At 40.5% G+C, this 12,380-nt stretch overlaps 1 protein-coding gene across 1 annotated transcript in view; it reads left to right on the top strand.

The window, feature by feature from the left end:
- Nucleotides 1-12,380, top strand: part of CD109 (CD109 molecule) — a 177,358-nt gene that overhangs the window by 122,032 nt on the left and 42,946 nt on the right. Inside the window, exons 18-21 of the mRNA XM_056109953.1 lie at nt 3,880-4,027; nt 5,921-6,038; nt 8,608-8,721; nt 11,211-11,429. Of these exons, the coding sequence (XP_055965928.1) occupies nt 3,880-4,027; nt 5,921-6,038; nt 8,608-8,721; nt 11,211-11,429 (599 nt within the window). The remainder of the gene's footprint in view (nt 1-3,879; nt 4,028-5,920; nt 6,039-8,607; nt 8,722-11,210; nt 11,430-12,380) is intronic.

The raw sequence follows: 12,380 nt of genomic DNA, 5'->3' as shown, positions 1-12,380 counted from the left end.
TCACATGGCTGAGATAGCCCTGTGTGATTTTGGATTTCTGATATTTTAGTAATTAAGTCTGGAGGGATTTTTTTAAAATTTTTTAATTTTTATTAGTGAGGTACCATGAGGTACAGTTGTAGACTTACAAATTTTTGTACTTGGGTTTCAATTATACAATGATCAAATACCCATCCCTCCACCAGTGCCCATTTCCCACCACCATGGATCCCAGTATTCCTCCCACCCCTTATACCCCCATCCCACCCTGCCTCTGTGGCAGGGCATTCCCTTTTGTTCTCTCTCTCCTTTTGGGTGTTGTGGTTTGCAAAAGAGGCATTGAGTGGCAATCATGTTTGACCTATAGTCTACTTTCAGCATGCTTCTCCCATCCTGGGAGGATCCTCCCAACAGCTTTAATTTGGTGCTCCCTTCTCTATCTGAGCTCCCTTTTCCCCCTAGCATTTGTGACTGGCCTCTAAGCCATGGAGCAAAATTCCTGGTACTAATCTCGGCCATTCTTGGGTGTTAGTCTCCTATTTTGTTACTTTATGTTCCCCATAGTCTGGAGGGATTTCTGCCAAAAGCCACTGGGTCCCAAGATTGATTTGTGTGCCTTGGGATCATGGCCATTCATGGGCCTGAACATGAATATTGTGCTTTTAATTTCGTTTCTTCTTGAATATTTTGTGGGCACAGCTCCAGAATTGTGCTCAAGGGACCTATGGGCCACTTCTGGCAATATACAGCCAAGTAGGCCAGTAGTTTAGTGCTTGGGCCAAGGATGCAGTGTTGTTTTAATGCTTCAGTGCTGGGGATCCTCACCTGAAGATTGCTCTTCTCCCAACATTTGAAGTGTCTCTCTTTCTCTCTCCCTTGTGTATTCCCTTTCTCCCTCACCTCAAATTCATCTAGTATTTTCCTTGGTTAACATCTTCAGTTTCATTACTTCTCCTAGGTACTCTGGGTAATTGGCTCCTTCTGCCTTTTTCTTTTTTTTCTTTTTGGAGGGTGAATTTTAGGCCACATAAACAGTGTCCAAGGATTACTTCCAGAAATGCATTGGGGGCCATATGTTGCCAGGATCAAACTCAGGCCTCCCAGGTGCAAAACTTGCTTGGTTTGCAGAGCCTAAACTATTTCTCTGATCCACCTGCCTTTTTGTCCCTCTAAGTTTTGGCCTGGACTAAATGTGTAACCAGTTTGCTGGGATTTTCTTCTCCAGTTCCTTGTCCATTCAGGATGTCTTCCTAATTCAGTCCAACTTGGGGACATCTCATTTGTTTATTTAAGTCCTTAGTTCCTTCACTGTGCAACCCCCACACACACTCCAGATTTTGTAAGTCACAAGCAAAGTTTATGATTTTTATCTTTTTACTATCTTTATCTTCTTTAATATAATTTTATTTTGGTGTGTGATTCTATGAATCAGTTTCACTTGACTTAGTGTTTCTGATTTCATATTACAATGAAATCAGAATTGCCAAGATGCTTAAATCAGAATCCTGGAACTCATCCTTAATTCTTATCTCTATTTTTGTCAGCGATGGAATAGCACAGTGACAAAGAAAGGAATTTACTGTCATGTATTTCTGACTTTGAGTTCTGACTTTATAATTTTGTGGCAAATCAGTTAAACTTTCTATATCTTATATTTCCCCCTAAAGACACCTACTAATATTTGATGTATTAAAGGGTTGTTATAAGGTTACATAAATTCAAACTCATGTACTGTACTTAGTACATATTTGTCACTTTCAAGGCTGAAATTACTGTGACCTCCCAGTTTTCGTTTATTTACTGTTCAATCAGTAAATGATAAGAATCATGTGTCTAGCATTTATGTAACAATGAAAAGTCCAATTTAATTTAGTTTAGCAAAGAAATACATAATTAGATGAGTGTGCTAAGGACTATCTTGGGGGAAATAGAAGATGCTACTGGCACATCCAAGGGAATCCAACCAAGAGGCAGAGCAAATTATTTCTTCTCTGCTCAGCTTCTTTCACCTGAAGGCCACTAACTAACTGTCCACTTTCTCCAGTTCTAAAACCACTAACCACATGGTCTAAAGACACTAAAAATGTGATCTTATGATGTGCCAGAGTTATCATTATTAAAGAGATACCTCAGTGGCTTAGTGCGTGCCTGGTATTCAGGAGGCCTGGGTTCCATCCCTGGTACCACATGGTCTCCTGAGCACCCCTGAGCACAGAGTTGGGAATAACCCCTGAGTACCACTGAGTGTGACCCTCCAAATAAGCATGGGTTAGATCATGTTTCTAATTTATTTTATTTACTTATAAAATTTTGTTTTTTGTGCCACACCCAGCTTTGCTTAGGGGCTACTCCTGGCTCTGTGCTTGGGGAGACCTTATAGTGCTGGAGATAAAATCTGTGTCTTCAGGGTGCAAAGCATGTGCTCCAGCCCACTGCGCTGTCTCTCCCACTTCACCTAATTTATTTTAAATGTTTAATAGGCAGGAGCGATAGCGCAGGAGTAGGGCGTTTGCCTTGCATACTGCCGACCTGGCCAAGCTGGGTTTGATTACTCTGCCCCTCTCAGAGAGCCCCACAAGCTACTGAGAGTATTTTGCCCGCACGGCAAAGCCTGGCAAGCTCCCCATGATGTATTCGATATGCCAAACACAGTAACAACAAGTCTCACAATGGAGACATTAGTGGGCCCTCTAGAGCAAATCGATGAACAACGGAAGGACAGTGGTACAGTACTACAGTTTAATAGGTGACCATTGCTTAAGGATTCTTTCTAATTTCCGTAGGTTGTGATACTTGATCTAATCATTCTAGAAAAATCATTCTTTGTATTCTTGTTACTTAATACTCATGATCATAACTGGGCACACTTTGTAGCTCACTATTTTATCTCCTTGTATAGAATACTCTTTGGAAGCTAAAGGAAAATCAAACACAAAAATCTTACTAGAAATTGGGATTCTCCTCCCCAGCTAAAATGTTTTCATTATTCATATTCTGTATTTACGCTTGAACATTCTTGATGTAATAGTAAATTTGTCTATGTCTGTTATCATTTTATCCTATATGTTACATTTTCTTTTTGTTCAGTTTACTGCATAGAATAAAAGAGTAACTTATTGGATTCATCTGGATATCCTTGGTATCTACTACAGCATAACTTTTTTTTTTAACACTTCATTTTGGAATGATTTTAGACTTTTAGAAAAGTTGAGAAAATAGTGATAAAGGACATGACTATTTTGAGACTTTTTTGGGTTTGTTTTTGGGTCACACCCTCCTGTGCTCAGGGCTAAGTCCCAGCATGCTTAGAAGAACCACTGTGGGTACAGGATTCAAACCTGAGTCAGTCGCGTTCAAGGCAAGTGCCTTACCTTCTATTTTATATAACTTACTCCCTGCCTCCTGGAAACTGAGAAGATGTCAAGACTTATATAGCCAATAGTAATCAGCAATAGAGGGCAAAAAAGAGAGCTGGAGGATATCTTGTTAAACAAAAAAATTCAGAGAGGGAAGAACCAGTAGTGGATGATTTCACTCATCTGTGGAATATAGAGTAACAAAACAAGGGAATAGACACAATCAAACAGTGACAAATCTTTGGCCTCAAATTATAAAACTGATTAGCAAATAGTCAGAGGAAGGTTGGAGAAATGAAGGTAAGACCATAGGGAGATATGGGAACAGGGTCAAGAACACTTTGGTGGTGATGGGGTGCAGAATTTTTTTGCATCAAGACCATAAAGTTAAACACTCTCATTACCATATTACCTAAGCTTTAAAAAATTGCAGCAAAAAATCGAAGGACTGTTAAAAATGACTTATTAGTGACTGAACTACAAAGTGTGATTTTTTTCTCTACAGTGACTTTTCCCCTAACAGTTCTTAATATTTTCTTTTTAGATGACACACACGATTATTATCCTTGGAGATTTATGGACAATGAATATGAGTTGGAATTGCAAGAGTCTAATGAAGCTTCTGCGTTTGACAAGCCACGGGTCAGGAAGCACTTTCCAGAGACTTGGATTTGGCTCGACGCGGACATGGGGTAAAATTTGTAAAGTTTTTTGCCTACATATATATCACGATCACGACCACCCTGTTGTTCGTCGATTGCCTCGAGCAGGTGCCAGTAACGTCTTCTTCGTCCTAGCCCTGAGTTTTTTTTTTTTTTAAAGTGCCATATTCAAGGCTTTTTCAGGGTTAGGAGAATAAGACCCATCATTGTTACTGGTATTTGGCATATTGGGTATAACACGGGGAGTTTGCCAGACTCTGCCGTGTGGGCATGTTATATTTGGTAGCCTGCCAGTTTGACCAAATTAGGAATGAGATGATAAGATGTCCCATGGCCGCGCGCTTCCGGGAGCTGAGTGTGATAATCTCTGGATCCTGGCCGTTGTTGGAGTTACACGGCAGTTGGTGGGTGTAACTGTCTAGTTACTGGCAGGTCCAGTCCCAAACTGTGCAGGCTTGGAGATCTCAGCCCCGGGTCCCACACACCTGGGTTCCTCTGTCAGTTCTTTTATGCGTGAGGCTCATCCAAGTGTGTGGAGAGTGCTCCCAGCATGACCTTGGCTGGGCCTCGATGGTCTTCAGCTGTTGGGCCCTGGTGGAGACAGTCAGGCATAGGGTAGGAGACTCTGTCTTGTTCTCTCCCAGGAGCTGAGTGTGATGATCTCTGGATCCTGGCCGTTGTTGGAGTTACACGGCAGTTGGTGGGTGTAACTGCCAGTAACTCTGGCAGGTCCAGTCCCAAACTGTGCAGGCTTGGAGATCTCAGCCCCGGGTCCCACACACCTGGGTTCCTCTGTCAGTTCTTTTATGCGTGAGGCTCATCCAAGTGTGTGGAGAGTGGTCCCAGCATGGCCTTGGCTGGGCCTCGGTGGTCTTCAGCTGTTGGGCCCTGGTGGAGACAGTCAGGCATATATATATATTTTCAGTGTTAGTTTTAAATAATGTTTGCTTACTTTCTGATGATATATAAGTACAAATGCAGTGTGATTAAGAACTAGATAGATTCCTGGGATTTTTTATTGTGTAATATTTATAATCTCTAAACATAATATAGCCACACGCAGTTTTTGGGAGAGAATATCATCAGGAAGAAGACAGACCTTTTTCTCATGATTTAACCTTTTTGAAGTCTCAGGGTTTCCACTGGAGAAAACTTGTTCAAAATACATTTGTACCTCAAATAGGACACACCTCTGATTACTTCCTCTTACTTATGACTCATCATAAAAGATGTCCAGTAGCTACAGGGAGAAGGGACCCGGGTGGTGGGAGGAATTCAGTACTGCCAACAAACTCTGTGCTACCCGTGTCATGACTGAGCAGGTAAATAATATAGTCTACATGTATTTTCCAGCTAGTCATTTATAGAAACTTGAAATAAGACACAAGAGAAACCTAAGAGAAAAATGCAAATAATAACTTTGAATTACAGAGGAAACATGAAAGCTAAGAGAAATAAATTTTAAATGTTTAAAAGCATATATTTATCACCCAGACATATATATTTTTAATTTTTATTAGTGAAACACCATGACTTTCTAGTCTCCAGAATGAACATTGCCTTCAAAAATATGTAGTACTATGTACTATGGGAGTACTATGTAGCTGTCACCCAGACATATTTTTGAGGGCAATGTTCATTCTGGAGACTAGAAAGTCTTTAGAACACTTTAGAAAACAATTTAGAAAAATCGTATTTAAATATAGTTTCATGTGGAGTGTTATTAACCATATTATGATGACCTGTTCCTTGAGAATTGGGGATCTACTATTTTATGTTTAAATTTTAAAAAATTTAGATTTGCAAAAAAAATTTAGATTTGCAAATGACTTATTTTTCCCACAAATGGTTTGTTATGTTGACATATTTTGACTTACGTGTCAATTCTCAGTCTTGTGATCATCATGTTTATCTTGACTTTAGTTCTAGAACTTTACAAGAATTTGAAGTGACTGTACCTGATTCCATCACTTCTTGGGTGGCAACTGCTTTTGTGATCAATGATGATTTCGGACTTGGACTAACAACGACCCCAGTGGAGGTAGAGTAATAAAGTGCTACTTCTAAACCCAGACCATCAAGAGTGTAGATTAAGAAAAACGGTTTCTTAGGAGTACAGTTTAGCGATTCCTTGATTAATCTCTCTCTCTTTTTTTTATGTTTTATGTTTTAGCACATGAACTTACTAAATTGCTAAATATTCAAGACTCTTAATAAGATTTGGGAAATTTACTATTAACCAAATCTGACCACTTCCAAAGGCCAGTAGTGACTTCTGTCTTTCCTTCTTTAAGGAGGAGCAAAACTTCTTAAGATGTCTCCTGATATTTATTTCTTCCATATTTTTGGTTACAAATTATATCTTATATCACTCCTTAAACAAGTCACTGGCAAGAGGAATAGAATGACCAAAATTAAGTTAGTAGCTCTCACCTCTGTCCTACCAGAAGCCCCTTTTCTAGAACAGATACTTTTTTGTGTGTCTAGACCATCCAAAATGAAGTGAGTATTTAAAAAGATCAACATGATGCTCAAAATGAAAGCCCCTAGTAATTAAAGAGATCAACGTGATGCCCAAAATGAGCGGCCCCCAAACTTATTTGGCCTACCGCCCCACTTTCAGAAAAAAATTAACCAGTCCTTTTCCTGGAAACTTCCTTCTTTAATTTAGCAAACAGAAAGTGGTGCCAATTGTACACAGTACTACTAAAGCCTCATGGATTGGTTCAGCACCTCTCCCTCCACCAGGGGCAGTACTGCCCCCTTTGGGAAACAATAAGTGAAATAAATACCAAAGAGAAAAAAAAAACGAACGCAATAGGTCTTAATATAATATGTAGGGACTGGAGTGATAGTACAGCACGTAGGGCATTTACCTTGCACGCGGGTTCGATTCTCAGCATCCCATATGGTCCCTTGAACACTGCCAGGAGTAATTCCTAAGTGCAAAGCCAGGAGTAACCCCTGTGCATCGCTGGGTGTGACCAAAAAATAAATATTGGAGTATGTGAGAGATCAGGCATAGCTGCACCAGGAGGCATAGTAACATAAGCATTGTGTAACAGCTGCAGATGTAGCTGGTTATGTGTGTGTTGTTCTGGTCACAGAAAAATCTTGAGTGACACTACTGCCTGTGCAGATGTAAGTTCCAGAAACTTTGAATAACTCTTACAAACCAACAAGCTGAAGTATTCTCTTGATTTACAGAAAAGCCCGATTAATGAAAAATTCAATGTGTTTTGGAATTTTTTTTAATCAGAATTATGTTGCAAGCTCAGTTCATTACAAACAGGTATAATCTTCATGAATGTCCCATAAAGGGACATTCAAGACTCAGGAGGGACATGGGACAGTTCTTCCCTCTCCAAGACTGTCTTGAGTACTGCAGACCTTCACCTTGTTAAGTGCCAATTGCATCTTCTAATCCTCGTGGTGCTTCCACAGAGGTCTAGCTGGACCTTAGGAGAGAACTGTGGCTCTTTTGGAGCGTCTATCACCTAAACTAATTGAGGTTTATTCCCAGAGGCAGCATAGAGGTTTAGGTCTTACAATGAGCAAGTGCACATGTATGTGTCTTTGTAGAAGGCTGCAAGCAGAACCTCATTTAGACTTTCCATGGGAGTCCAAAATTGGGTGTTTCCTGGAGAGAGAGTTCAGGATTAAGGCATTTGTTTTCCATCTTGCCAAGGACTGTGGTTAAAATCCCTGGTGCCACATATGGTCTCTGGAACACTGCCAGGAGTTACTCCTGAGCACAGAGCCAGGAATAACCCCTGAGGAATCCTCAGTGTGGCCCGACCCTCCCCCCAAACCCTCATGATTAAAATAAAATAGGGACCCTGGATTCCCCCCCCCCCCCCAAATCCTTACAGTGATCAGGAGATCAGTGTTGCCAGAGATCGAACCCAGGGCCTTACATATGCAGGGATCATAATGAACCATGAGAGTGACATACCTCACTTTGGCCAGTGGGTTTTATTTTGGTTTTGGGGCCACAGCTGGCAATGCTCAGGGGTTACTCCTGGCTCAGTGTTCAGGAATTACTGCTGGCAGTCCTTGGGGAACCATATGGGATACTGGGATCAAACCCGAATTAACCACATGCAAGGTAAATGCCCTACTCTACCTGCTGTATTACTGCTCCAGCCCCTGACCAGTGGTTTTTAATACAAATGGAGGCAGCGTAGTTAGAGGAAAATGACTCGCTTTTGTCCCAGACCTTTTGAGTCTCAGAAATTCTGGCTTCTCCCCTTGCAGGCAATGTGCTCTTGTTCCAGATAGATTGATTTCTGAACTTCAGATGTATTTTCTGTAAAATATGAGCATGTCACCTGCCAGGTGGGGTTGTTATGCTTAAATAAAATAATTTGTGTAAAGTGCTTGGTTTCTAGTAGACAACCTAATGACGTGATTATATTAAATAACACAAATAAAATAAATTTGCCATCATTCATTTGGGGTAAGATGCTATTTACTTTCATTTGGTAAGAATTATTTTTTGGGTGAAATTATCCACTTCAAAGGTTTTGTGAGTTATTTTTTTCCAACTGCATACAAAATATGAAGGATGTTGACTTGAATGAAATACGGATTTATTCTGTTCTTTCCAGCTACAAGCCTTCCAACCATTTTTTATCTTTCTGAATCTTCCCTACTCTGTGATCAGAGGTGAAGAATTTGCTTTGGAAGTAACCATATTCAACTATTTGAAAGAAGCAACGGAGGTAATATATTCAAAGCTTTGTTCATTTTTGCTTCAGAAATAAAGGGAGAAACAGCCAAGGGTTGGTTTTGTGTCCTATGGGTACTGGGGTATCGAATCACTTGATACTATGGTGATAGGAAGTCTGGAGAATGCTGCATTATTTATTTTTTTGAATTTTTAAATTATTTTATTGATTTTTATTTATTTTATTTTATTTTTTAAAAAATTTTTTAATAGTGAGACATCATCAGGTACAGTTGCAGACTTATACATTTTTGTGCTTGGATTTCAATTATACAATGATCAAATACCCATCCCTCCACCAGTGCCCATTTCCCACCACCACGGATCCCAGTATCCCTCCCACCCCCCATGCCCCCCATCCCACCCTACCTCTGTGGCAGGGCATTCTCTTTTGTTCTCTCTCTCCTATTGGGTGTTGTGGTTTGCAAAAGAGGCAATGGGCGACAATCATATTTGGTCTACAGTCTACTTTCAGCATCGGAGAATGCTGCTTTAGACATTCTTCAGCCAGTAGGAATGAACAAAAATATATATTGTCCAGTGATTTCTTTTGCTTATTAATGTCTCATAATCTTTTCAACCCATCTAACCATTCTTTCCTCAACTTTGAACTGGCTTCTCTACTTTATCATGAAGTTCCCTGGTATCTCTGATTCACATCTTTCTTTTTTCTCCTGGTCTCCTCACAGCTGGAATGCATTGCTACTTCTCACGGCTGTTTGGTGCCCTTGGCAGTTGACACGAGAGTGTACTTCTTTCGAGGCCTCTCTCAAAAACCAAGAAACTTTTCCTTAAGGCATCTCACACATGCTATTTGTTGTCTTCTTGTTTGTACAGTTTGTTTTGTTTTTAAGACTTTACATTTTGGATTATGTGTCTTGTGCCTCTTGGCTTGGTACTTTCCAGGGAACAGAGATTAGGACCCTGTTCACGCGGTGCCCATAGATGTGTTGATCCCATGGTTTATTCCTCCTTCCTAGGGAATACAGGGAAGTTTATTGCATAAATGCTTTGTTATCCTTAAGCATTTTCTCGTTGTTCTTACCTTTGAGTCAAAGAGCAGAAGTTGTAATCAGAATAAAGAGCAAAAGATCCAGAATCCAAAGACCTGTGTTCTGCGCCCAGTTCTACTGTCTAGCAGCAATTTACTCATAGCTTTCTCATATGTAACATGAAAATATTTAATATTACCTTACCAAAAATATCTTGAGAAACAGATGATAAAAAAATGGGAAAACAGTTTACAAAATTCAAGGTCCAAAGAAATGCATTTTTTCCTTTTTTTTGGGTAAAAACATTTTATTTTGAGCCATTTTTATTGAGGTACTGGGATTTACAAAACTGTTAATTAAAGTTTTCATAGATACATACTCCAACACACACCCATCACCAGAGAGCTGGTTACCCTCACCAGGGTCCCATAAGACACCTCCCAATTTCCACTCCCATGTAAGCTCAGCTTCATAGGTAGAAGAAAAATACTCTCTTTGATGAAACTGATAAATTATACATTCTTTTCTGTTTTTGGACCATAATCCATGGCGCTCGGGGGCTATACCCTGCTTTGTGCTTGAGGAGCACTTCTGAAGGTGCTGAGGGGACCATGTGGTGCTGGGGATCAAACTCGGGGTTCCAGCATGCAAACAGTGCACTCCATATAGCATTGTAGCACTGTCCTCCTATTGTTCGTTCATTTGCTCAAGCGGGCACCAGTAACCTCACCAGTAACCTCACCAGTAACCTGTCCAACCTCACCAGTAACCTATCCATTGTGAGACTTGTTACTGTTTTTGGCATATGAATACGCCACGGGGAGGTTGCCAGGCTCTGCCGTGTGGGTGGGATTCTCGGTAGCTTGCTGGGCTCTCTCAGAGGGACAGAGGAATCGAACCTGGGTTGGCCGCATGCAAGGCAAATGCCCTGCCCGCTGTGCTATCGCTCCGTGTCCTGTACTATCGCTCCATGTGATAGCACTCTATATTACAGTTCCAATTTTGATTTCTGTTTTTTAAAAATATATAAGTTTTTTTTTATCACCAAGTTTTCAGATCAATGAGTCATACTTTCCCTAGGATAATTTTGACAGAGCCTCTCAATTTAATAGCATTTTATGCTATCTCGGATTTTTCTAATAAAGTCAGTGTTCTTGGATGACATAGTTAAGTCAACTGGTGGCAATACTGTGCTGAAAACTCTTTTTTTTTTGGCATGTTCAGCAACTCCGATTTGGGATCATAAAGGATTTAGTGGTAGTGAGGGCTTATTAAATTACTGTTACTAGAATTTAACATAGAAAATGACACTGAAGAATGACCTTTAGGCAGTGGTGAAAAGCATGGAAAAGGATACAACCTGCGAATGCTTTCCTTGCCTCAGATTCCCAGTTTCATCTTTCTCTAATCTGGTTTGATACTTAAAATGATAGTAAGAGTGGACTTGAACCACTTTCACAGAACCGCTTTGATAATTTTTTTTTTCTTTCAGGTTAAGGTAACCATTGAGAAAAGTGACCAATTTGAAATTCTAATGACGTCCAATGAAGTCAACGCCACAAAGCATGAGCAGACCATTCTGGTTCCCAGTGAGGATGGGAAAACTGCTTTTTTCCCTGTCAAGCCAACACAACTGGGGGAAATTCCTATCACAGTCACAGCTATCTCGCCTGTTGCTTCTGATGCTATCACACGGAAGATTCTTGTGAAGGTAAAATCTGAAGTCTTAATGAAAGGGAATGGAAATGCCCAATGACAACAGAAGGTGTTTTTTTTTTTTTGTGGTTAAATGTGTTGGCAATGTTTCACAGATAACTTTCTCTACATTCCCTTTATTTATTTGCGGAGTCTCCCAAGAAGAGATCCCAAGATCAGGGATCACTCCTAGCAGTGCTGGGGTGTGGCTATGCTGTGTTGGGGATTGAACTTGGGGCCCAACCCCATTAGAAAGTAAGAAGGGTGAGGAGACAACTCACGAGCCAGGGTTGCATACAAGTCCTTAATTGTTTACTCAGTTGTATGTAAGGCCATATAACATAAATGTTTTAGCAGTAATTGCCAGTTTCATACTTATAAGTTTAGAGTATGACTACCAAGTCAGTCCTTTACTGCCAGTTACATTTAAAAACTGTGTTGTAATTCAATCCACCTTGCATATTAAGTTATATCAGATTGTGCATTTGGAATTTTGGAATTTCTCAGTACAAACAGAAGAGTTGTAGGATTTTTTTTTCTTTTTGGGTCACACCTGATGATGCACAGGGGTTCCTCCTGGCTCTGCACTCAGGAGTTACTCCTGGCGGTGCTTAGGAGACCATATGGGATGCTGGGAATCGAACCCGGGCTGACAGCATGCAAGGCAAACACCCTACCTGCTGTGCTATATCTCCTGCCCCGAGATGTAGGTTTTTTTTTTTTCCCTTTATTTTATTTTTTTTTTTTAAAGTTGTAGATTTACAATTTTTTGTGCTTTGGTTTCAATTATACAATGATCAGATACCCATCCCTCCACCAGTGCCCATTTTCCACCACCATGGATAATATCCCTCCCACCCCCATCCCCCCATCCCCCCTGTCTCTGTGGCAGGGCAATCCCCTGTGTTCTCTCTCTCCTTTTGGGTGTTGTGGTCTGCAAAAGAGGCATTGAGTGGCAAACATGTTC

Source organism: Sorex fumeus, unplaced genomic scaffold, assembly GCF_029834395.1.
Source record: "Sorex fumeus unplaced genomic scaffold, SorFum_2.1 ptg000008l, whole genome shotgun sequence".
Lineage (NCBI taxonomy): Eukaryota > Metazoa > Chordata > Mammalia > Eulipotyphla > Soricidae > Sorex > Sorex fumeus.
The sequence above is the reverse complement of the archived record's forward strand: the minus strand, read 5'-3'. Positions and strand labels throughout refer to the sequence as shown.